This window comes from Oryctolagus cuniculus, chromosome 17, assembly GCF_964237555.1.
Source record: "Oryctolagus cuniculus chromosome 17, mOryCun1.1, whole genome shotgun sequence".
Classification (NCBI taxonomy): Eukaryota; Metazoa; Chordata; class Mammalia; order Lagomorpha; family Leporidae; genus Oryctolagus; species Oryctolagus cuniculus.
In genome coordinates, this window is record NC_091448.1 from 16,653,246 (window position 1) to 16,678,400 (window position 25,155).

Genomic DNA, 25,155 nt, shown 5'->3' on the forward strand with positions numbered 1-25,155 from the left:
TGATTTGGAAGTAGTCAAAAAGCACACACAATAACCACCAAAATTTGAAAATTACATATTCTTTTCTCCGGAAACTCTGAGGATTCACACTTAATCTACCTTGTGTCATAAATATTTCAGGCAGTGAATAGAAACTCCTCCCTTACTCTCTTCCTATATAACAGCAGTTCACTTCAGAACAAACTTCTCAGAAATTACTCCACCATCCCTAATTTACATCATAGGTGCTCAAAGCAAACAAATATATCCCGATGAAATCAACACAGGATATATGATTCTATAAAACATTTTGAATTTTTATCTTACAATCTTGTTAAAAGATTTCTTTATTAGGGGCCATAGGTTAATCCCCTATGGGTACTGGTTCTAGTCCCGGCGGCTCCTCTTCCCATCCAGCTCTCTGCTATGGCCTGGGAAAGCAATAGAAGATGGTCCAAGTCCTTGGGCCCCTGAACCCACGTGGGAGACTGGGAAGAGGCACCTGGCTCCTGGCTTTGGATTGGCGCAGCTAGGGTTGTTGTGGCCAACTGGGGAGTGAACCAACGGACGGAAGACCTTTCTCTCTGTCTCTCCCTCTCACTGTCTGTAACTCTACCTCATATATAAATAAATAAAATCTTTACATATATATATAAAAGATTTCTTTAACAACATAAACATTATCTCAGTAGAACTGTTCTGTTAGAGTGTTTTTGCCATTGAGATAAATAATGAGAACATTTCCTGGGGAGTGATGAATGGAAGATAGGAAAGGCAAGTGGGAAAATTACAAAAATTGACTTTAAAATTTTTAAAAATTAACTTATAGAGTGATTATAAATACCATCAACATCAAGTGTTTTCTCTAACATCTGATGTTCTTCAGGCTTTAAAGAGATATTGAGGTCTTCAAAAGCATCTTTCAAGTCATTAACTGGAATTCTGTCATCATTTATCAAGTTGACATTTTTGAGGGCAGTGTTTATACCTGAAAACAAATGGAGATTCTTTAAGATACTTAGTACTGTTTGGAAATGATTTCCTACCTTCTAAACTTCTGAATAATAACATATCTAAAATTATAGACTGAAGTCCAAACATATGTAGATATGTATATATATTTAAATTAATACTATCTTTGATTCTTAAATTATTAAAATTAGCCAAAAATCTATATTCCAATTATTCCCCTTAGATGATCAGTTATTTTAGTTTCATTATCAAAAACTTAAGTTTTTAAAAAAATTTTAACTAAATAAGATGACCAATTTTTTAAAAAAATAAAGTATAGCCATTACTGCATCACCTAAGAAAATATTTAATTTTATATCACTGAAAAAAAAAAGAATTTTATATCACTGAAAAATAATTCAAGGATGAATTCTGTCTATATGGGACTGCAGAAATTTCAAGTAATGAGTAATATTAATCTTCCCTTGTACCCACATGGGAGATCTGGATAAAGCTCCTGGTTCCTAGCTTTGGATGGGACCAGCTCTAGCTCTTGTGGCCATCTGGGGAGTGAACCAGAGGATGGAAGATCTCTCTCTCGCTCACTCGCTCGCTCTTGCTCTCTCTCTCCCTGTCTCTCCCTTTCTCTCTCTGGAATTCTGCCTTTCAAATAAATAAATCTTCTATTAAAAAATCAATATTAGTTCTAAATTATCTTCTGCTTATATATTTTGCTATTCTATTCTTTTTTTTTTTTTTTTTGCTCATTCTTCAAACTTTCATTCTTCTATTAAAAGTCTCTCAAAAAAGTGCAGGAGTGTTAAGTCTTTATGAATATGTTATGTCTAAATTTTTAATCCGAAAGTTAAAACCTAATCCTTTCTTTTTAAACTAAAAGACACCTACACACAAAAGTCAACTGGCAACAAAATTTGTAGATGGAGTTTATACTGAAGGGTTTTCAAGGTTATAGAAAATAGATAGAAGATATTGTCTGTGAAGAAACTAAAAATGTTTGATATTCTTTCATGCATTATGTATTTTCCCTAGTTTTAACTTCCAGTTTTCTCCTTTAAACAGGGTACTGAAGATTACAACCATATCTCCAACTGCTTTACTAATGAGTTAGACAAATCACAATATATACTCCACATCACTATTTAGGTCATGATCTCTACTTTATCAAAGAGAGTATTAAAAATGCTGAAGAAGAGGCAAAGGACTGGTACCTAAGAGAGTTATAGAATTAGCTTATTTAAAAAATCATATTCTCCCACAAGCCACCTAGTTCTCTCCATCTGCACATCTAATTTCCTCAGGAAACTAGTTCTTTCCAGCAGATTTCAGATGCAAGTGTTGAGACTCTGAGTTGAGACTATTCTACTTCTTCCAACCATCCCAAAGAGTTCTGACACACAAGATCACTTTCTCTTGGCTAAATGAGGAAATAGGACAAGGAGGGGAAGAAAGAGAAGACTTCTCCCTTAAATATTTCTTTGGAAAGACAATCCACTTTCGCTTTTACAAGCTGATTTCTTGACCTCTGCATTTTCTTCTCTCACAGCTAATCATCCTCTTTCTGCCTCTTTGGTTCTATTCCTTAGTCTTACTTCCTATATTGTTATACATCTTTATATATACCATTCTCTCTCATTTATTTTTCTCTCATATTTTATATACCTTTTTTCATACCGTTCTGCATTCTACTCATATCAAATGTTCTCAAATACATATTATAAATAATTTGTTGTTTGGCATTAGTTACCTTCACGTGGACCAATTATAAGTTCTATATTTGAAACAAAAGCACATATCTAGATATCTTTAGATATCCTAATCTAAAGCAAAATGTTTTACAACTAAACTATAAATAAACAAAAATTATTTAAAAAATGCATATGGATAGACTTATTCCTAACAGTTCTTTGTTACAAAGAAAAAAACTTTTTCTTAAAGTTTTTATTTAATGAATGCATTTTTCATAGCTACAACTTTAGGAATATAGTGGTTTTTTCCTCCATACTCACCCTCTACCCCGACTCCCATCCCACTTCCCTCTCCCTCTCCCATCCCCTTCTTCATTATGGTTCATTTTTAGTTTGCTTTTATATACAGAGGACCAACTTCATGTTAAGCATAGATTTCAACATTTAAAGCAAGAACTTATCTTGATCATTTAGAAAAGATTAAAAATGGCTTTAAAAAGAAATTAAACTGCTTTCAGTTAATTATATTGTTTCCTTGAAACTATCAATGAAATTTTCAAACTATAACTACTTGATAAAACTACAATGTTTTCTTGAAAAACATGTATACCTAGTAAATTTTATAACTCAGAAGGCATATACAATACAGAAAAAAAATAATTTTTTGTAAAAAAAATAACTTTAATTCATACTTTATCCTGTATATAAAAATTAACAAAAAATCTGAGTTGGCTTTGTGGCACAACAGGTTAAGCCTCCTCTGTGACACTAGCATCCCACATCAGAATGCTGCTCTGCTTCCAATCCAGCTTCCTGCTACTATGCTTGGGAAGGCAATGGAAGATGGATAAGTACTTGGGACACTGTCTCCCTTGTGAGAGGCAAGATGGAGTTCCTGATTCCCGGCTTCAGCCTGGCACAGACATGGCTGTTGCAGTCATTTGAGGAGTGCACTGGCTGAAGGAAGATCTCTCTAACTCTGTCCCTCTATCTGCTGTTCCACCTTTCAAATAAATAAATAAATTTTTAAAATTAAATCAGGGAGATCCAAGATGGCTGTGTAGTGAGAAGCTACACTGGCCTCAGCCACAGAAAGATAGCAGAAAAACAAGGAAGGAGCATGTTCTCAGGGGACTGGTTAAGAAAAGTTTTCAGTGGAGAACTGACAGAACAGAGACTTAATGGGGCAGCAAAGAGAGAGGGTATATACATCACCACTGGCCATGCTGTCAGCCACTCCTGCATCTACACGACCGGTTCCCAGGGGCCAGGAAAAAGTATGAAGAGGGTGCTGTAGCCCCTGTCACCAGCAGCTTTAACTGACAGGGAATTCCACAGTCCTCACTGACTTCAAGCCCAGCCTGGGAGCTGACTGGGGTCTGACAGAGTATTTTGCTCCAGAAAAGGAAGCTACATTGACTCCTCACCCCTACCAAAATGCCAGACTCTGAGGTGGTAGAGTCACTGCTGAACTCTGTTCTGACTCAGAGGATAACAAGCAGTCCCATTGTCACCAGAAATCGCCAGAGCAGAGCACTTTATAGGATGGGCAGAAGACCCTATTACCCTGTGACTGTGGAAGCTCTGGACAAAAGCCCCGAAGCTAAGAAAGCCATAGTGTGTGGCTGGGTTCCTATCCACATGCCAGTCTGCTTTAGTAACTCAAAGCTCCCTGCACTGGAGACAGATCTCACGGTGAGGTCAGGGGACACATGACAGAGTGAATCAGTGCTCTGGATGACGCACATGCCTGGATGGGTGAAGTGCACTGGCCCTGTGAGCTCACTCTAAATCATGAATCAGCTAGTTCACCTTGGCACAAAGAAAAGCTAGGACTTAGAATAAACTACTCAGCTCCAACATTCCTTTCCCCCAGTTACTGTAGCCGAAGGTGGTCTACCATGCCCATATTTGGTGTCACTCTGGACTTTGCCTCACTCACAAATTGGTCTGAGTGCCCTAACCCCACCAAGCACCCACCCCTGGATCTCAAGTGTAATCCTTAGGTGTTCCATTAAGCCCCAGAGGCACATCTCCAGGAATAAATTTTAACTTCAAAGGAAAATCCTCCAGAAGTGATAGAAGCAAGCAATCCCCCAAATGCACAAAAATCAACATAGAAGCAAGAAACAGGGGCTGGTGCTGTGGCGCAGTAGGTTAATCCTTCACCTGTAGCGACTGCACCCCATATGGGCGCCAGTTCTAGTCTCGGCTGCCCCTCTTCCAATCCAGCTCTCTGCTATGGCCTGGGAAAGCAGTAGAAGATAGCCCAAGTGCTTGGGCCCTTGCACCCGCATGGGAAACTGGGAAGAAGCACCTGGCTCCTGGCTTCAGATCTGCGCAGTTCCGGCCGTTGCGGCCATCTGGAGAGTGAACCAATGGAAGGAAGACCTTTCTCTCTCTCTCTCCCTCTCACTGTCTATAACTTTACCTCTCAAATAAATAAATAAAATCTTTATTTAAAAAAAAGCAAGAAACAGAACAAGGAAAACAACATGACTCCTAGAAAGGAACACATTAATACATTAATATTGGACTATGAAGAAGGGGATATTGATGAAATGCTTGAAAAAGAAATCAAAACAATGAATGTAAGGTTACTCAAAAAGATAGGTAAATAGCTAACTGATTAAAATAAGTATATGACATGGATAAAAAATTTTGTAAAGAGATGAGATACTGAAAGAGAACCAGGGATATTATAAATAAAGTATTCAGTAAGTTAAATTAAAAATAGTGGAAAGCCTAAGCAACACACTTAACTGGACAGAAGAAAGAATATCTGATACAGAAGGCAGGTCTTTTGAAATATCCCTGACACAAAAAAAGAAGACAAAAATAAGAAAGACTGAAACAGTGTTCAGGATCTATGGGATATAATCAAACAACAAAATATACAAGTTTTAGGAGTTTTGAAGATGCATAAAATGGAATAGCTTAGAAAACCTCTTAAGTAACATAACAGAAGAAAATTTCCCCAGTTTGAAAAAAGATACAGACAACAAATACGGGAAGCACATAGAACCCCATATAGGCATCATTAGAAAATCTCCTGACCACAACATATGATAGTTAGATTTCAAAAGTAAAGCATAAACAGGCCATCCTAAAAGTTATGAGAGAAATGCTGAGTCACTTTTGAAGGAACTCCCATCAGATTGAAAGCACACTTCTCAACAGAAACCCTATAGTCCAGGAGAAAATGGAGAAGTATAGTCCAAGTTCAGAAAGAAAACTGTCAACTCAGAATAGTTTACCCAGTGAAGCTCTCATTCACAAATGAAGATGAAATAAAGACGTTCCAAGACAAGCAAAAATTGAAAGAATTTGTCACCAACTAGCCAGCCCTACAAATGATACTTAAGGATGTACTACCTACAGAAACGAAGGAAGACAATCAGCATCATAAAAGAATTTTTTTTTTTTGAAAGGCAGAGTGGACAGTGAGAGAGAGAGAGAGAGACAGAGAGAAAGGTCTTCCTTTGCCGTTGGTTCACCCTCCAATGGCCGCCGCGGCCGGCACACCGCACTGCTCCAATGGCAGGAGCCAGGTACTTCTGGTCTCCCATGGGGTGCAGGGCCCAAGCACTTGGGCCATCCTCCACTGCACTCCCTGGCCACAGCAGAGAGCTGGCCTGGAAGAGGGGCAACCGGGACAGAATCCGGCGCCCTGACCGGGACTAGAACCCGGTGTGCTGGCGCCACAAGGTGGAGGATTAGCCTAGTGAGCCACGGCGCCGGCCCATAAAAGAATTTGAAGGGCCGGCGCCGCGGCTCACTAAGCTAATCCTCCACCTTGCGGCGCCAGCACACCGGGTTCTAGTCCCAGTCGGGGCACCGGATTCTGTCCCGGTTGCCCCTCTTCCAGGCCGGCTCTCTACTGTGGCCTGGGAGTGCAGTGGAGGATGGCCCAAGTGCTTGGGCCCTGCACCCCATGGGAGACCAGGATAAGTACCTGGCTCCTGCCATCGGATCAGTGTGGTGCGCCGGCCGCAGCGCGTCAGCCGCGGCGGCCATTGGAGGGTGAACCAACGGCAAAGGAAGACCTTACTCTCTACCTGTCTCTTTCACTGTCCACTCTGCCAGTCAAAAAAAAAAAAAAATGTGAAGGCAGAAACAGAAAACCTCCCATAAAAGAACAAAGGAGATTCAAAACAAATAAAAGAAATGTTTATGGAAAAATGGCAGGACCACGTCATTATTTATTAATAATAAGCTTTAAAGTAAATGGACTAAATCCCCCAATTTAAGGATACAGACTGGCCAAATGAATAAAAAGCAAGAACCATCTATATGTTGCCTCCAAGAAACATACTTCATCAATAAAGATGCATGCATTCTGAAAGTGAAAGGATGGAAAACAATACCATGCAAATGGAAATCAAAAGTAAGCAGGAGTAAGCTCTATTTATATCAGATAAAATAAACTTTAAGACAAAAACTGGGTTTTTTTTTTTTCATTTATTTGCATGGGAGTTAGTGCACAGTGACTCTTGTTGTTTATTTAACAATTAACACTCTTATATGTGTGACATCAGTGATCACCCGAGGCTCTTGACATGAGCTGCCTAGGCTACAGAAGCCTTTTGGATCCACAATTTGCCAAAGCCATAGCAAAGTGGAAATTCTCTTCTCCCTTCAGAGAAAAGTACATCCTTCTTTTTTTTTTTTTTTTTTTTTTTTGACAGGCAGACTGGACAGTGAGAGAGAGAGACAGAGAGAAAGGTCTTCCTTTTTGCCGTTGGTTCACCCCCCCAATGGCCGCCATGGCCGGCACACTGTGACCGGCGCACCACGCTGATCCGATGGCAGGAGCCAGGTACTTATCCTGGTATCCCATGGGGTGCAGGGCCCAAGCACTTGGGCCATCCTCCACTGCACTCCCTGGCCACAGCAGAGAGCTGGCCTGGAAGAGGGGCAACCGGGAAAGAATCCGGCGCCCCGACCGGGACTAGAACCTGGTGTGCTGGCGCCGCAAGGCGGAGGATTAGCCTAGTGAGCCGCGGCGCTAGCCTCATCCTTCTTTGTTAACCACTTCTTTCCACTGAGGTCTCACCCACAGAGGTCCTCCATGTAGAGGGTTTTTTGCCACAGTGTCTCGGATTTTCATGCCTGAAATGCTTGCTCCCTTGTGCTTATCAGCCAGACCACAATGCTTCAGGAACTGATTCTGAGGTCAGGGTGCTACTTAAGGTGAAGGACAAAAACTATTAAAGGAGACAAGATCATTATGTGAAGACTAAGGGATTAACTCAACAAGAAGATGTGACTGTAGTAAATGTATATGTACCTATACTAGGGCACCCAGTTTTATAAAACAAATATTAATGGATCTAAAGGGAGACATAAGCTCCAATATAGTAAAAACAGGGGATTTAAACACCCCACTATCATCAATGGACAGATCAATCAGACAAAGAAACAACAGAGTTAATTTACACTGCAGACCAAACAAACTCTATAGATACCTACAGAACATTCAATCCCACAACTGTAAAATACACATTCTTTTCATCAGTGCATGGAACATTCTCTAGGATACATCTTACACTAGGCCATAAAACAAGTCTCAACAAATTCAAAAAATTGAAAACATATCATGCCTCTTTCCTGAACACAATGGAATGAAACTGGAAATCAGCAACAAAAGAAACTCTAAGATATATATAAGCACTTAGAGACTGAATAATATGCTCCTGAGTGAACAGTAGGTCATAGGCTGGCGCCGTGGCTCAATAGGCTAATTCTAAGCCTGCGGTGCCAGCACCCTGGTTCTAGTCCTGGTTGGGGTGCCGGATTCTGCCCCAGTCGCTCCTCTTCCTGTCCAGCTCTCTGCTATGGCCAGGGAGTGCAGTGGAGGATGGCTCAAGTGCTTGGGCCCTGCACCCACATGGGAGACCAGAAGAAGCACCTGGCTCCTAGCTTCGGATCAGCGCAGTGCGCTGGCCGCAGCACGCCGGCCACAGTGACCACTGGGGGGTGAACCAACGGAAAAGGAAGACCTTTCTCTCTGTCTCTCTCTCTATCCACTCTGCCTGTCAAAAAAAAAAAAAAATTAGGTCATAGAAGAAATCAAAAGAAAAATCAAAGCATTACTTGAAGTGAATAAAAATGAAAATACAACATATTAAAACTTATGGGATTCAACAAAAGCAGTGTTCAGAGGAAAGTTTATATCAATAAGTACATAATCACAAACTTGGAAAGATATCAAATAAATAATCTAACATATCAAGGACCTAGAAAAAATTAACAAATAAAACCCCAAATTAGAAGGAAATAAATAAAAATTTTAAGAAATAAACGAAATGAAGAGGTTTTTTTTTTTGAAAAATAGACAAAATTGATTAAAACATTGGGTCAATTTAAGAAAGTGGGGGAGGGGAGAAAAAGACCCAAAGTAGTAAAATCAGAGATGAAAAAGGAGATGTTACAACTGATATCAGAGAAATAGAAAGAATCATTAGGAATTACTACAAACAGCTATATGCCAAGAAATGCGAAAATTTAGTAGAAGAAATAGATTTCTGTACTCAAATCACTTACCAAATTGAGGCACAGAGGCATAGAAAACCTGAATAAGCCAATAACCAAGATAAGATTGAGTCAGTAATAAACAGCCTCCCAACAAAGAAAAGTCCAGAACGAAGTGGCTTCACCGCTGAATTCTACCAAACTTTTAAAGAACTAATACCATTCTCTTTAAACTATTCAAACAATTGAAAGGGAAGGAAATCTTCTAAACTCATTCTATGAGGCCAGCATTACCTTAATTCCAAAACCAAAGAAAGACACACACACCCAAAGAACTACAGACCAATATCCTTGATGAACATAGAGTAAAAAATTCTCAGCAAAATTCTACCAACTGAACCTAATATCACATCAAAATAATCATCTACCCTGAGAAGGTGAAATTTATTCCTGTGGTGCAGAGATGGTCAACATACACAATTTAATGAATGTGGTAGATCACATCAACAAAATGAACAAATAAAACCATATGATTATCTCAGTAGATGCTAAAGAAGCATTTATTAAAATGTAACATCATTTCTGGATAAAAAGCCTTTTAAAAATTGGCTTTAGGGGCTGGCACTGTGGCATAGAAAGTAGAGCCTCTGCCTGCAGTGACAGCATCCCATATGGGTGCCAGTTTGAGTCCCTGCCACTCTACTTCCAATCCAGCTCCTTGCTAATGCACCTGGGAGGGCAGCAGAGGATGGCCCATGTGCTTGGCCCCTGGGCCCATCTGGGCGACACAGAAGAAGCTCCTAGCTCCTGGCTCCTGGCTTCAGCCTGGCAAGCACTGGCCATTGTGGCCATTTGAGGAGTGAAACAGAAAGTGCAGATGGAGGATTTCTCTCTCTCCCATTTCTGACTTTAATAATAAAAACTGTGTTTAGAAAGAACATACTTCAATACAATCCAGCATCATCATATTGAATGTGGAAAAGCTAAAAGCATTTCCACTAGGATCCAGAACCAGAATGGGATACCCACCCTCACCACTATTATTCAATATAGTTTTAGAAGTGTTAGCTAGAACCATTAGGCAAGAAAAAGAAATCAAAGGATACAAATTAGAAAGGAGGCAGTCAAATTATCCCTGTTTGCAGGTAACATGGTCCTATACATAGGTAAATCAAGACTCCACCAAGAGACCATTAGAACTCATAAGAGAATTTGGCAAAGCTGCAAGATATATAAAATCAATACACAAAAATCAGTAGATTTCTTATATACCAACAATGTTTCTGGCTGAGGAACTTATAAGAGCAAACCCATTCACAATAAATACAAAAAATTTACATATCTCGGAATAGGGATCAGAGCTATGGTGTAATAGAATAAACCTTTGCCTGCTGTGCCAGCATCCCATATGGGAGCCAGTTCATTTCCCAGCTGCTCCTCTTCTGATCCAGCTCTCTGCTTATGATCTGGGAAAGCAGTGGAAGATGGCTCAAGTGCCTGGGATCCTGCACCCATGTGAAAGACCTGGAGGAAGATCCTGGTTTCAGATGGGCCTAGCTTTGGCCATTGAGGCCATCTGGCAAGCGAACCAGTGGATGGAAGACCTTTATCTCTGCCTCTGCCTCTCTCTGTCTGTAACTCTACCTCTCAAACAAATAAATAAAATCTTTCTAAATATATCTAGGGGCCAGCACCGTGCACAGTGGGTTAACACCCTGGTCTGAAGCACTGGCATCCCATATGGGCACTGGTTCCAGACCTGGCTGCTCCACTTCCAATCCAGCTCTCTGCTATGGCCTGGGACAGCAGAAGATGGCCCCTGCACCCACGTGGGAGACCCTGAAGAAGCTTCTGGTTCCTGGCTTCAGATCAGCACATCTCTGGCCATTACAGCCAATTAGGGAGTGAACCAACAGATGGAAGACGTCTCTCTCTCTCTCTGTGTAACTCTGACTTTCAAATAAATAATCTTTAAAAAAATATAGATATGTATATTGTTAGATATAAATATACATATAGATATGCATATACAATATACGTATAGGTATGTATCTTGGTAGATATAAATATATATATTTATATCAGTGCTGTGGTACAGTGGGTTAAAGTTCTGCCCTGAAGCTCCAGCATTCCACATGGGCACCAGTTCTAGTCCCAGCTGCTCCTCTTCTGATTCAGCTCTCTGCTATGGCCTGGAAAAGCAATAGAGGATGGCTCAAGTCCTTGGGCCCCTGCACCCACGTGGGGGACCTGGAAGAAACTCCTGGCTCCTGACTTCAGATCAGCTCAGCTCCAGCCATTGCAGCCATTCGGGGAGTAAACCAGTGGATTGAAGACATCTCTCTCTCTCTCTCTACCTCTCTACCCCTCTCTCTCTCTGTAACTCTTTCAAATAAATTAAAATAAATATTAAAAAAATCTTGGAATAAATTTAACCAAGGGTGTGAAAAAGCTGTAAAATGAATATAACAAAAGATTAAGGAAGGAATAGAAGAAGATAACAAAAATGGAAAAATCTCCCATATTCAAGCATTAGAGGAATCAACATCATCAAAATGTCCATATAACTCAAAGCAATTTACAGATATTATAGACACTGTCAGAAAAGATCTTCACCATGACACATTATAGTCAAACATTCAACAGTAAAACATGAAGAAAAGATTCTAAAATGTGTATAAAATAAATGTCATATTACCTTCAGAGGATCCCCAATAACAGCTGATTTCTCATCAGAAACCCTACAGGCTAGGAGAGAATGGACAGACAGAGTCCAACTTCTAAAAGAAATTGTCAGCTTAGACTACTGTACCAAGTTATGTCTCATTTATAAGTGAGAGTGAATAAAGACCTTCCAAAACATGCAAGATGGCAGAATAGTGAGGGCGCGCGCCGATAGTCCGAGAAAATTTAGTTTAATAAAAGGGGAGTTACAGTAGCCTCAGAAAAAAGAACCAGGAAAATATTGCAGAGGAAACTCTTCTGGATCGAGTGGCCGTGAATCGGAGGACCTACTGGGAGAACAAGGTCGCCCACCGCACGGAAGCCGAGCCGCGGGACTGAGCCGCGGAAGCCGCAGGGTCTGCGCGCCAGTGCTCGAAGGGGAGTGCGTGCCACACAGACAACAGCGGGGAGGCTTGGGATGTCCAGGGCTCCGAGTCCACACATCGGTGCTGGAAGGGGAGCGGACCTGCGTGGAGAGCATGGGAGCCCACAGTTCGGGACACCAGCGGCAGACTCAACACACCAGCGCTGGAACGCGAGGTGAGCCGAACCTCAATAGCACGAGACACCGGCAGGCAAGCGGAGAGAGGAGACTAGAGGGAACGACCCCCGGGGGGAGGGAGGGAAGTTCACCAGGCTAGCTGGAAGAGAGAAAGAGAAAAAAATAAAAAGATGACTGTGGGGAGCAATCCGGACTAGACTGAGTTACTGGAATTAAGACTTATTCTATGCATCTGCTCTCCCACAATATGGCGCTAGGAGAGAAGTAAACAGCTTCCGCACAGCTGCCTCCAGTTCAACCAATAAACTGTAGGACTTGCTCCTGATTGGAGAGCAGCGTACTCGGCGTGTGGGCAGCCGAGTTGGGATTGGCAGAGGAGGACTATAAAGGAGGAGAGAGACGGCATGCACCGGGAACATCTAAGGGGAACATCTAGCTGAAGGAACACCTGTGCAGCCCCCCGAGAAAGCCGGCCGGCGGTGTGCCGCTCCCCTGCGGAAGTGGGGAATGTGGCCAGGGGGAACTGCCCTTCCACGGAGGTGGAAGGGATAGTAGCCAACCCGGGAAGAACCAGCAGCAAACCCGGGGAGGGCCGAGCAGACGAAAGAACAGCGCAGGGTCCTGTGTCGTTCCTCCACGAAGAGGGGGAGCGACAGATGACTGGTACGGACACGGGTTTCTCTCTCTCCGCTCACCTCTCAAGGGCGAGCAAGACAAAGAGCAGGCGCCATCTTGGACATATGTCATAAGCAGAGCGACCTCAGGTCTGCACCGGCCCTGAGCCTAGCAGAAAAACCTGACTCTGGGCGGGGCGAATTAACAGGAGATTAGGACCTAGTAAATTTGTGGTGCTACTGAACTGAGACTGTGAAAAAAGAGACGGTGGGAGAGAGAACTCACGGAATTCACGTGAGCACTCTCCAGAGACGCTACAATTCCATAACTTTGGCAACCCAGTGGGAGACTGAAGGAGAATTTGAGCCCACTCTGAGGGCCGAACAGATTCCCTGTGGGGTCCTTGGGAAAGAGCTTCCGATCTCTGGCTCCTGTGGATATATCATTAGCCTGCTAACTACCTCCAACTTTGTTCAGCTGTGCAGAATAACGTCCCTTTTGAATCAAAAAAAAAAGAAAGAGAGAGAGAGAGAGAGGTTTACCACGCCTAACCTGGGAGTGTCACCTTTGGCACACCAAACAGAGCTCTCAGGCCACACCCATCTCAAGCCCTAAGGCTCCATCAAAAACAGATAGTCCACTTAATCTAGAGTCATAGTATAACAAGAAAAAGCACCACAGTGAAGAAACCAAATATCTCCAATATGCCAAATAACAAACGCAAAAACCGAGGTAATAAAAACAAGGAAGTCACCATGACGCCCTCAAATGAAAAAGACACCCCAATTCAAGATTATGAAGATGATGACATAGAAGAAATGCAAGAAGCAGATCTCAAAAAATTGATAAGAACATTAAGAAGTTCTCAAAAACAAATTCTTGAACTACAGAAATCCTTAATGGACAAGATAGAAAATCTCTCTGGTGAAAATGAAATATTAAGGAGGAATCAAAATGAAATGAAACAACTAGTACAACAGGAAACTGTGATAGTGACTGAAGTGAAGAATTCAATAGATCAAATGAAAAACACAATAGAGAGCCTTACAAACAGAATGGGTGAAGCAGAAGAGAGAATATCGGACTTAGAAGACAGAGAACAGGAAAGGATACAGTCAGACCAAAGAAAAGAAGAGGAAATTAAAAATCTAAAACATATTGTCGGGAATCTTCAGGATACTATTAAAAAAACCAACATTCAGGTTCTAGGAGTTCCTGAAGGCATGGAGAGGGAGAAAGGATTAGAAGGCCTTTTTAGTGAGATATTAGCAGAAAATTTCCCAGGTTTGGAGAAGGACAGAGAAATCCTAGTACAGGAAGCTCACAGAACCCCTAATAAACACGACCAAAAGAGATCCTCACCACGACACGTTGTAATTAAACTCTCCACAGTGAAACATAAAGAAAAGATCCTAAAATGTGCAAGAGAGAAACGTCAGATTACTCTCAGAGGATCTCCAATCAGACTCACAGCTGACTTCTCATCAGAAACTCTACAAGCTAGGAGGGAATGGCGAGATATAGCCCAGGTACTAAGAGAGAAAAACTGCCAGCCCAGAATATTATATCCTGCAAAGCTATCATCTGTGAATGAAGGTGAAATAAAGACTTTTCATAGCAAACAGAAATTGAAAGACTTTGTTGCCACTCGTCCAGCCCTGCAAAAGATGCTTAAAGATGTGTTACACACAGAAACAAAGAAACACGGTCATCAATATGAAAGAAGGTAAAGGAAGGAAACCAAGGAAGGAAACCTCACAGCAAAAGATCACAGGGAATTCAAAGCATATATTAGAACTTATCTTTGGCAAATGGCAGGGCAAAGTTACCACTTATCATTAGTCACATTGAACGTGAATGGCCTGAACTGTCCAGTTAAAAGACACCGATTGGCTGATTGGGTTAAGGAACAAAACCCATCTATTTGCTGCTTACAAGAAACACATCTTTCCAACAAAGATCCATACAGACTGAAAGTGAAAGGCTGGAAAAAGATATACCATGCCAACAGAAATGAAAAAAGAGCGGGCGTAGCCATCTTAATATCAGAAAACATAAACTTTACCACAAAAACCATTAAGAGAGACAAAGAGGGACACTACATAATGATTAAGGGATCAATTCAACAGGAAGATATAACAATTATAAATGTATATGCACCTAACTACAGGGCACCGGTTTATCTAAAAGATTTGTTAACGGACTTAAAGGGAGACTTAGACCCCAATACAATAGTACTGGGGGACTTCAATACTCCACTCTCAGAAATAGACAGATCAATAGGACAGAAGATCAACAAGGAGACAGTAGATTTAAATGACACTATAGCCCAAATGGATCTAACAGATATATACAGAACTTTCAATCCTACAGCTAAAGATTTTACATTCTTCTCAGCAGTACATGGAACCTTCTCTAGGATTCACCACATACTAGGCCATAAAGCAAGTCTCAGCAAATTCAAAAGAATTAGAATCATACCATGCAGCTTCTCAGACCATAAAGGAATGAAGTTGGAAATTAGCAACTCAGGAATCCCTAGAGCATATGCAAACACATGGAGATTGAACAACATGCTCATGAATGAACAATGGGTCATAGAAGAAATTAAAAGAGAAATCAAAAATTTTCTGGAAGTAAATGAGGATAACAGCACAACATACCAAAACTTATGGGACACAGCAAAAGCAGTGTTAAGAGGAAAGTTAATATCAATAGGTGCCTACATCAAGAAATTGGAAAGGCACCAAATAGATGAGCTTTCAATTCACCTCAAGGATCTAGAAAACCTACAGCAAACCAGACCCAAATCTAGTAGGAGAAGAGAAATAATTAAAATCAGAGAAGAAATCAACAGGATTGAATCAAGAAAAACATTCCAAAACATCAGCCAAACGAGAAGCTGGTTTTTTGAAAAAATAAACAAAATTGACACCCCATTGGCCCAACTAACAAAAAAAAAGAAGAGAAAAGACCCAAATCAATAAAATCAGAGATGAAAAAGGAAATGTAACAACAGACACCACAGAAATAAAAAGAATCATCAGAAATTACTACAAGGACTTGTATGCCAGCAAACAGGGAAACCTATCAGAAATGGATAGATTCCTGGACACATGCAACCTACCTAAATTGAACCAGGAAGACATCGAAAACCTAAACAGACCCATAACTGAGACAGAAATTGAAACAGTAATAAAGGCCCTCCCAACAAAGAAAAGCCCAGGACCAGATGGATTCACTGCTGAATTCTATCAGACATTTAAAGAAGAACTAACTCTAATTCTTCTCAAACTATTCAGAACAATCGAAGAAGAGGGAATCCTCCCAAATTCTTTCTATGAAGCCAGCATCACCTTAATTCCTAAGCCGGAAAAAGATGCAGCACTGAAAGAGAATTACAGACCAATATCCCTGATGAACATAGATGCAAAAATCCTCAATAAAATTCTCGCCAATAGAATGCAACAACACATCAGAAAGATCATCCACCCAGACCAAGTGGGATTTATCCCTGGTATGCAGGGATGGTTTAATGTGCGCAAGACAATCAATATGATACACCACATTAACAGACTACAGAAGAAAAACCATATGATTATCTCAATAGATGCAGAGAAAGCATTTGATAAAATACAACACCCTTTCATGATGAAAACTCTAAGCAAACTGGGTATGGAAGGAACATTCCTCAATACAATCAAAGCAATCTATGAAAAACCCATGGCCAACATCCTCTTGAATGGGGAAAAGTTGGAAGCATTTCCACTGAAATCTGGCACCAGGTAGGGATGCCCACTCTCACCACTGCTATTTAACATAGTTCTGGAGGTTCTAGCCAGAGCTATTAGGCAAGAAAAAGAAATTAAAGGGATACAAATTGGGAAGGAAGAACTCAAACTATCCCACTTTGCAGATGACATGATTCTTTATTTAGGGGACCCAAAGAACTCTACTAAGAGACTATTGGAACTCATAGAAGATTTTGGCAAAGTAGCAGGGTATAAAATCAATGCACAAAAATCAACAGCCTTTGCATACACAGGCAATGCCATGGTTGAGGAAGAACTTCTAAGATCAATCCAATTCACAATAGCTACAAAAACAATCAAATACCTTGGAATAAACTTAACCAAGGACGTTAAAGATCTCTACGATGAAAATTACAAAACCTTAAAGAAAGAAATAGAAGAGGATACCAAGAAATGGAAAAATCTTCCATGCTCATGGATTGGAAGAATCAATATCATCAAAATGTCCATTCTCCCAAAAGCAATTTATAAATTCAATGCAATACCAATCAAGATACCGAAGACCTTCTTCTCAGATCTGGAAAAAATGGTGCTGAAATTTATATGGAGGCACAAGAGACCTCGAATAGCTAAAGCAATCTTGTACAACAAAAACAAAGCCAGAGGCATCACAATACCAGATTTCAGGACATACTACAGGGCAGTTGTAATCAAAACAGCATGGTACTGGTACAGAAACAGATGGATAGACCAATGGAACAGAATTGAAATACCAGAAATCAACCCAAACATCTACAGCCAACTTATATTTGATCAAGGATCTAAAACTAATTCCTGGAGCAAGGACAGTCTATTCAATAAATGGTGCTGGGAAAATTGGATTTCCACATGCAGAATCATGAAGCAAGACCCCTACCTTACACCTTACGCAAAAATCCACTCAACATGGATTAAAGACCTAAATCTATGACCTGACGCCATCAAGTTACTAGAGAACATTGGAGAAACCCTTCAAGATATTGGCACAGGCAAAGAATTTCTGGAAAAGACCCGGGAGGCACAGGCAGTCAAAGCCAAAATCAACTATTGGGATTGCATCAAATTGAGAAGTTTCTGTACTGCAAAAGAAACAGTCAGGAGAGTGAAGAGACAACCGACAGAATGGGAAAAAATATTTGCAAACTATGCAACAGATAAAGGGTTAATAACCAGAATCTACAAAGAGATTAAGAAACTCCACAAACACAAAACCAACAGGCCAATTAAGAGATGGGCCAAGGACCTCAATAGACATTTTTCAAAAGAGGAAATCCAAATGGCCAACAGGCACATGAAAAAATGTTCAAGGTCATTAGCAATCAGGGAAATGCAAATCAAAACCACAATGAGGTTTCACATCACCCCAGTTAGAATGGCTCACATTCAGAAATCTACCAACAACAGATGCTGGCGAGGATGTGGGGGAAAAGGGACACTAACCCACTGTTGGTGGGAATGCAAACTGGTCAAGCCACTATGGAAGTCAGTCTGGAGATTCCTCAGAAACCTGAAGATAACCCTACTGTTCGACCCAGCCATCCCGCTCCTTGGAATTTACCCAAAGGAATTTAAATTGGCAAACAAAAAAGCGGTCTGCAGCCTAATGTTTATTGCAGCTCAATTTACAATAGCTAAGACCTGGAACTAACCTAAATGCCCATCAACGGTAGACTGGATAAAGAAATTATGGGATATGTACTCTTTAGAATACTATACCACAGTAAGAAACAATGAAATCCAGTCATTTGCAACAAAATGGAGGAATCTGGAACACATCATGCTGAGTGAAATAAGCCAATCCCAAAGGGACAAATACCATATGTTCTCCCTGATCGGTGACAACTGACTGAACACCAAAAAGGAAACCTCCTGAAGTGAAATGGACACTATGGGAAACGGTGACTTGATCAGCATAGCCCTGACTGTTAATGAACAACTTAATACATTATCTCTCTTAGTAGTTTTTTTGTCTGTTCTATTTAATATGACTGGTTTAATTCTGTAATTATTACACAGTTATTCTTAAGTGTTGAAAATTAACTAAAATGTGATCCCTGTTAAACATAAGAGTGGGAATAAGAGAGGGAAGAGATGTATAATTTGGGACATGCTCAAGCTGACTTGCCCCAAATGGTAGAGTTAGAAACATACCAGGGGATTCCAATTCAATCCCATCAAGGTGGCATGTACCAATGCCATCTCACTATTCCAAGTGATCAATTTCAGTTCACAATTGATCATAATGAAAGGACTAAGAGTCAAAGGGAGCACATAAACAAATCTAGTACCTGCTAACACTAACCGATAGAATAAATAAAGGGGAGAGTGATCCAACATGGGAAGTGAGATACTCAGCAGACTCATAGAATGGCAGATGTCCTAAATAGCACTCTGGCCTCAGAATCAGCCCTAAAGGCATTCGGATCTGGCTGAAAAGCCCATGAGAGTATTTCAGGCATGGAAAGCCAAGACACTCTGGCAAAAGATCTCTGTGAGTGAGATCCCAGTGGAAAGAACAGGTCTTCAAAGAAGGAGGTACCTTTCTCTGAAGGGAGGAGAGAACCTCCACTTTGACTATGACCTTGTCTAAACAAGATAAGAATCGGAGAACTCAGAGGGCTTCCATAGCCTTGGAAACTCATGACTGGAGCATAGGGAGATTACTGATGCCATAGACAGGAGTGTCAATTGGTAAAGTCAACAACAGGAGTCACTGTGCACTTACTCCTCATGTAGGATCTCTGTCCTTAATGTGCTGTGCATTGAAATTTAATGCTGTAACGAGTACTCAAACAATATATTTCACTTTGTGTTTCATGGGGGTGCAAACTGTTGAAATCTTTACTTAATGTATACTAAACTGATCCTCTGTAAAAAAAAAAAAAAAAAAAAGAAAGAAATTATCAACTCCCAACTTGACTCTCACTGGGATTAAACATGACAATAGGTCTGATCTGATTTCATCATCATTTAAAAAAAATCATCTATTATTTTTCACTTTATGTTTCTGTGTGGGAGCAAACTGTTGAAATCCTTACTTAATGTATACTAAGCTGATCTTCTGTATATTAAGATAATCGAAAATGAATCTTGATGTGAATGGAAGGGGAGAGGGAGTGGGAAAGGGGAGGGTTGTGGGTGGGAGGGACGGTATGGGGGGGAATCCATTGTAATCCATAAATCGTACTTTGGAAATTTATATTCATTAAATAAAAGTTAAAAAAAAAGACCTTCCAAAACAAACAGAAATTGAAAGAATTTGTCACCACTTATCCAGCCTTATAAATGATTCATAAGGATGTACCACACTGAGAAGCAGAGAAAGATAGTCATCATTATGAAAAGAATGTGAAGGCAGAAAATCTCCTAATAAAAGTAAAAAGCAAATCCAGAGCAAACAATAGAAATATGTATGGAAAAATTGTAGGACCAGGGGCCTGCGCCATGGCTCACTTGGTTAATCCTCTACCTACAGCACTGGCATCCCATATGGGGGCCAGGTTCTAGTCCCAGTTGCTCCTCTTCCAGTCCAGCTCTTTGCTATGGCCCAGGAGGGCAGTGGAGGACAGCCCAGGTGCTTGGGCCCCTGCACCCACATGGGAAACCAGGAAGAAGCACCTGGCTCCTGGCTTCGGATTGGCACAGCGCTGGCTGTAGCGGCCATTTGGGGAGTGAACCAACGGAAGGAAGACCCTTCTCTCTCTGTCTCTTTCTCTCTCACTGTCTTAAATCTACCTGTCAAATAAAAAAAAAATTTTAAAGAAAAATTGTAGGACCAATCATTACTTATCAATAATAACCTTGAATATAAATGATCTAAATTCTGTAATTAAAAAATACAGACTTATTGAATGGATTAAAAAACAAGACCCATCTATTTGCTGCCAACAAGAAATCACCTTACCACAAAGATACATTCTGAAAGTAAAAGGATGGAAAAAGATACCCATGCTAATGGAAAGCAAAAAAGAGCAGGCAGGTCTGGCCATTGTAATACAGACAAAATAAACTTTAACACAAAAACTCTTTAAAGAGACAAAGAAGTGCATTATGTAAAGATTAAGAGATCAATTCAACAGGAAGATATGAGTATAATAAATGTATACTCACCCATTACCATGGCACCTGGTTATTTAAAACAAATGTTAATAGACATAAAAGAGACATAGACTCCAATACAATAGTAATGGAGGACTTCAATGCTCCATTTTCATCAATGGACGGATCAACTAGACAGAAAATTAAGAAAGAAACAAAAGAGCAAATCTACACTATGCACCAAATGGACCTAACTGATATCTACACAACATTTCATCCCACAGTTGAATTTTCTTTTCATCATTATGTTGAATTTTCTCTAGGATAGACTATATGCTAAGCCTTAAAGCAAGTTTCCGCAAATTCAAAAAAATTGAAATAATACCATGTATCTTTTCTGACCACAATAGGAATCTCTAGAAAATATGCAAAGACATGTAGACTGAACAACATACTCCTGTATACACAGTGGGTCACAGAAGAAATCAAAAAGTTCCTGGAGGGGTCAGCGCTATGGCATAGTGGGTAAAGAAGCTGTCCACAGCACCGGCATCCCATATGGGCACCAGTTCAAGTCCCAGATGTTTCACTTCTGATCCAGCTCCCTGTTAATGGCTTGGGAAAGCAGAGAAAGATGAAGCTCATGGTATCAGGCTTCAGATGGGCTCAGCTCCCACCATTGCAGCCATTTGTGAGTGAGCCTATGGATGAATAAACTCTCTCTGTATCTCCCTGTTTTCTCTGTAACTCTGCCCTTCAAATAAATAAATGAATCTTTAAAAATAATTTCTGGAAGCCGGCACCACGGCTCACTAGGCTAATCCTCCGCCTTGCGGCACAGGCACACCAGGTTCTAGTCCTGGTCAGGGCACTGGATTCTGTCCCGGTTGCCCCCCTTCCAGGCCAGCTCTCTGCTGTGGCCAGGGAGTGCAGTGGAGGATGGTCCAAGTGCTTGGGCCCTGCACCCCATGGGAGACCAGGATAAGTACCTGGCTCCTGCCATCGGATCAGCGTGGTGTGCCAGCCGCAGCACACTGGCCGCGGCGGCCATTGGAGGGTGAACCAACGGCAAAGGAAGACCTTTCTCTCTCTGTCTCTCTCTCTCACTGTCCACTATGCCTGTCAAAAAAAAATAATAATTCCTGGAAGCAAATGAGGGTGACAATAAAACAAATCAAAACTTATAGGATATAGCAAAAGCAATGTTAAGAAGGAAGTTTAGGGTTGGTGCAGTGGCTCACTTGTCTAATCCTCCACCTGCAGCACCGGCATCCCATATGGGCACTGGGTTCTAGTCCTGGTTGCTCCTTTTCCAGTCCAGCCCTCTGCTATGGCTAGGGAGGGCAGTGGAGGATGGCCCAAGTGCTTGGGCCCCTGCACCTGCATGGGAGACCAGGCGGAGGCACCTGGCTCCTGGCTTCGGGCCAGCGCAGCACCAGCCATGCAGCCATTTGGGGAGTGAACCAGTGGAAGGATGACCTTTCTCTCTCTCTCTTTCTTTCTCTCACTGTCTATAACTCTACCTGTCAAAATTAAAAAAAAAAAGAGAATTATGACTACATCAAGATATTGGAAAGGCATCAAATAAATGAGCTATCAATGCATCTCAAGGATCTAGAAAAACAACAAACTAAACCCAAATTATTAGTAGGAAAGAAATAATCAAAATTAGAGAAGAAATAGACAAAATTGAAACTGAAAAAATATAAAATATCAGTGAAATGAAGAGCCATTTTTTTTAAAATATAAATGAAACTGATAAACCATTGGCCCAACTAACTAAACAAAAGACAGAAAACACCCAAATCAATAAAAATCAGATATTACAAAGGAAGTATAACAGATATCACAGACATAAAAAGAATAATCAGGAATTACTACAAAGAGCTGCAGGCCAACAAATTGGAAAATTCTAGAATATATACATAGATTCCTGGACACATACAATCAACGAAAATTGAATCGTTAAGACACAGAAAACCTAAACAGAACAAAAACCAAGATGGAGATTGAATCAGTAATAAAGACCCTCCAAACAAAGAAAAGCACAGGACCAGATGGCTTCACTGTTAATTCCACCAGACTTTTAAAGAATGAATTCTGGGGACGGCACTGTGGCATAGCGGGTAAAGCTGCCATCTGCAGTGCCGGCTTCCCATATGAGTGCCAGTTCGAGTCTCAGCTGCTCCACTTCTGATCCTCCTCTCTGTTATGGCCTGGGAAAGAAGTAGAAGATGGCCCAAGTCCTTGGGTCCCTGCACCTGTATGGGAGACCTGGAAGAAGCTTCTGGCTCCAAGCTTTGTATCAGCACAGCTCCGGCTGTTACAGTCAGTTAGGGAGTAAATGAATCAGTGGATGGAAGACTTCTCTCTCCCTCTGTCTCTCCTCTCTCTGTGTAACACTGCTTTTCAAATAAATAAATAAATCTTTTAAAAAAAGAATGAATTACAAATCTTCTCAAATTACTTAAAACTACTGAAAGTAAGAGGTCTTCTCAAACTCCTTCTATGTGGCCAGCATCACCTTAATTCTAAAAGTAGAAAAAGATATACCAAAGAAAGAAAACTATAGACCAATATCAAAACCAAAATATGCAAAAATCCTCAAGACAAAATACTAAATAATTGAATCCAACAACACATTAGAAAGATCATTCATCTAGACCAAGAGGGATTTATCCTTAGTATACAGGGATGGCTCAACATATACAAATCAATAAATATGATTATATCACAATAACAAATTGAAGAATAAAAACCATATGATTATCTCAATAGACGTAGAAAAGCATTTGATAAAATACAAAATTCTTTCATGATTAAAAAAAATCTTAAGCAAATTGGGCCTAGAAGGAACATTCCCCAACACAATCAAGGCAACTTATGACAAACAAACATCCAGCATCATATTGAATGGGGAAAAGTTTGAAGCATTTCCACTAAGATCAGAACCGGACATGACGCTCATTTTCACCACTGCCATTCAAGACAGTTTCGGTTTAGCCGGAGTTGTTAGGCAAGAGAAAAAGAACTCAAAGAGATAAAAACTAGAAAGGAAGAAGTCAAATTATCCTTGTTTGCAGAAGACATGTTTCTATACACAAGGGAACCAAAAGACTCCACTAAGAGGTTACTGGAGCTCCTAATAGAGTTTGGTAAAATTGTAGAATATAAAATCAATTCAGAAAATCAATAGCCTTTGTATACACAAGCAGTGTGATAGCTGAGAAAGGAATTGTAAGATTCATCCCACTCGGGGCCAGCACTGTGGCATAGCAGGTAAAGCTGCCGCCTGCAGTGCCAGCATTCCATATGGGCACCAGTTCGATACCTGCTGCTCCACTTCTGATCCAGCTCTCTGCTATGGCCTGGGAAAGTAGTAGAAGATGGCCCAAGTCCTTGGGCTCCTGCAAACATGTGGGATGCCCAGAAGAAAGCTCCTGGCTCCTGGCTTCAGATCAGCACAGCTCCAGCCATTGCAGCCATCTAGGGAGTGAACCAGTGAATGGAAGACTTTCTCTCTCTCTTTTTCTCTCTCTCTCTGTCTCTCTCTCTCTCTGCCTCTCATCTCTCTGTGTAACTGTGACTTTCAAGTAAAATAAATAAATCTTTACAAAAAAAAAAGATTCATTCCACTCAAATTAGCGACAAAATATTTAAGTACCTTGGAATAAATTTAACCAAGGAGGTAAAAGATCTCTATGATGAAAATTATAAAACATTAAAGAAATAAAAGGAGATACAAAATATGGAGAAATCTTCCAATCTTCTATACTCATGGACTGGAAGAATTAATATCATGAAAATGTCAATACTACCTAAAGCAATTTATATATTCAATGCAATCCCAATCCAAATACCAATGGCATTCTTGTCAGATCTAGGAAAAGTATGCTAAAATTCATGTGGAAACACAAGAGACCCCAAATAGCTAAACCAATCTTAAATAAAGCTAGAGGCATCACAATATTAGATTTCAAGACATAATACAGGGTAGTTAAAAGCAAAGCAGCCTGGTACTGGCATAAAAATAGACAGGTCAACCAATGGAACAGAATAGGAACCCCAGAAATCAATTCATATATCTACAACCAACTCCTCTTTGACAAGTGAGCTAAAAATCAATCCCTGGAGAAAGGACAATCTCTTCAATAAATGGTGCAGGGAAAATTGGATCTCTGCATGCAGAAGTATGAAACAAGACCCATTCCTTACACCTTATACAAAAATCAACTTAAAATGGATCAAAGATCTAAATCTATGTCCTAATTTTATGAATGTTTAATTTAATTTACCACTGAAAAAGAGATTAGTTAAAATTTTAAAAGATTGACTATTCCAAATATGAGCAAGAATTGGAGGAACTGAAACTCTC

At 40.5% G+C, this 25,155-nt stretch overlaps 1 protein-coding gene across 34 annotated transcripts in view; it reads right to left on the reverse strand.

The window, feature by feature from the left end:
* EFCAB3 (EF-hand calcium binding domain 3) overlaps window positions 1–25,155 on the reverse strand; it is a 649,184-nt gene that overhangs the window by 498,768 nt on the left and 125,261 nt on the right. For all 34 annotated transcript variants that reach the window (XR_011383437.1, XM_070060541.1, XM_070060535.1 and 31 more), the window contains one exon: window positions 824–967. Coding sequence is in view for 33 of the 34 variants with exons in the window: in XM_070060541.1 (XP_069916642.1) it covers window positions 824–967 (144 nt within the window). In the remaining variant the exon portion in view is untranslated. The remainder of the gene's footprint in view (window positions 1–823; window positions 968–25,155) is intronic.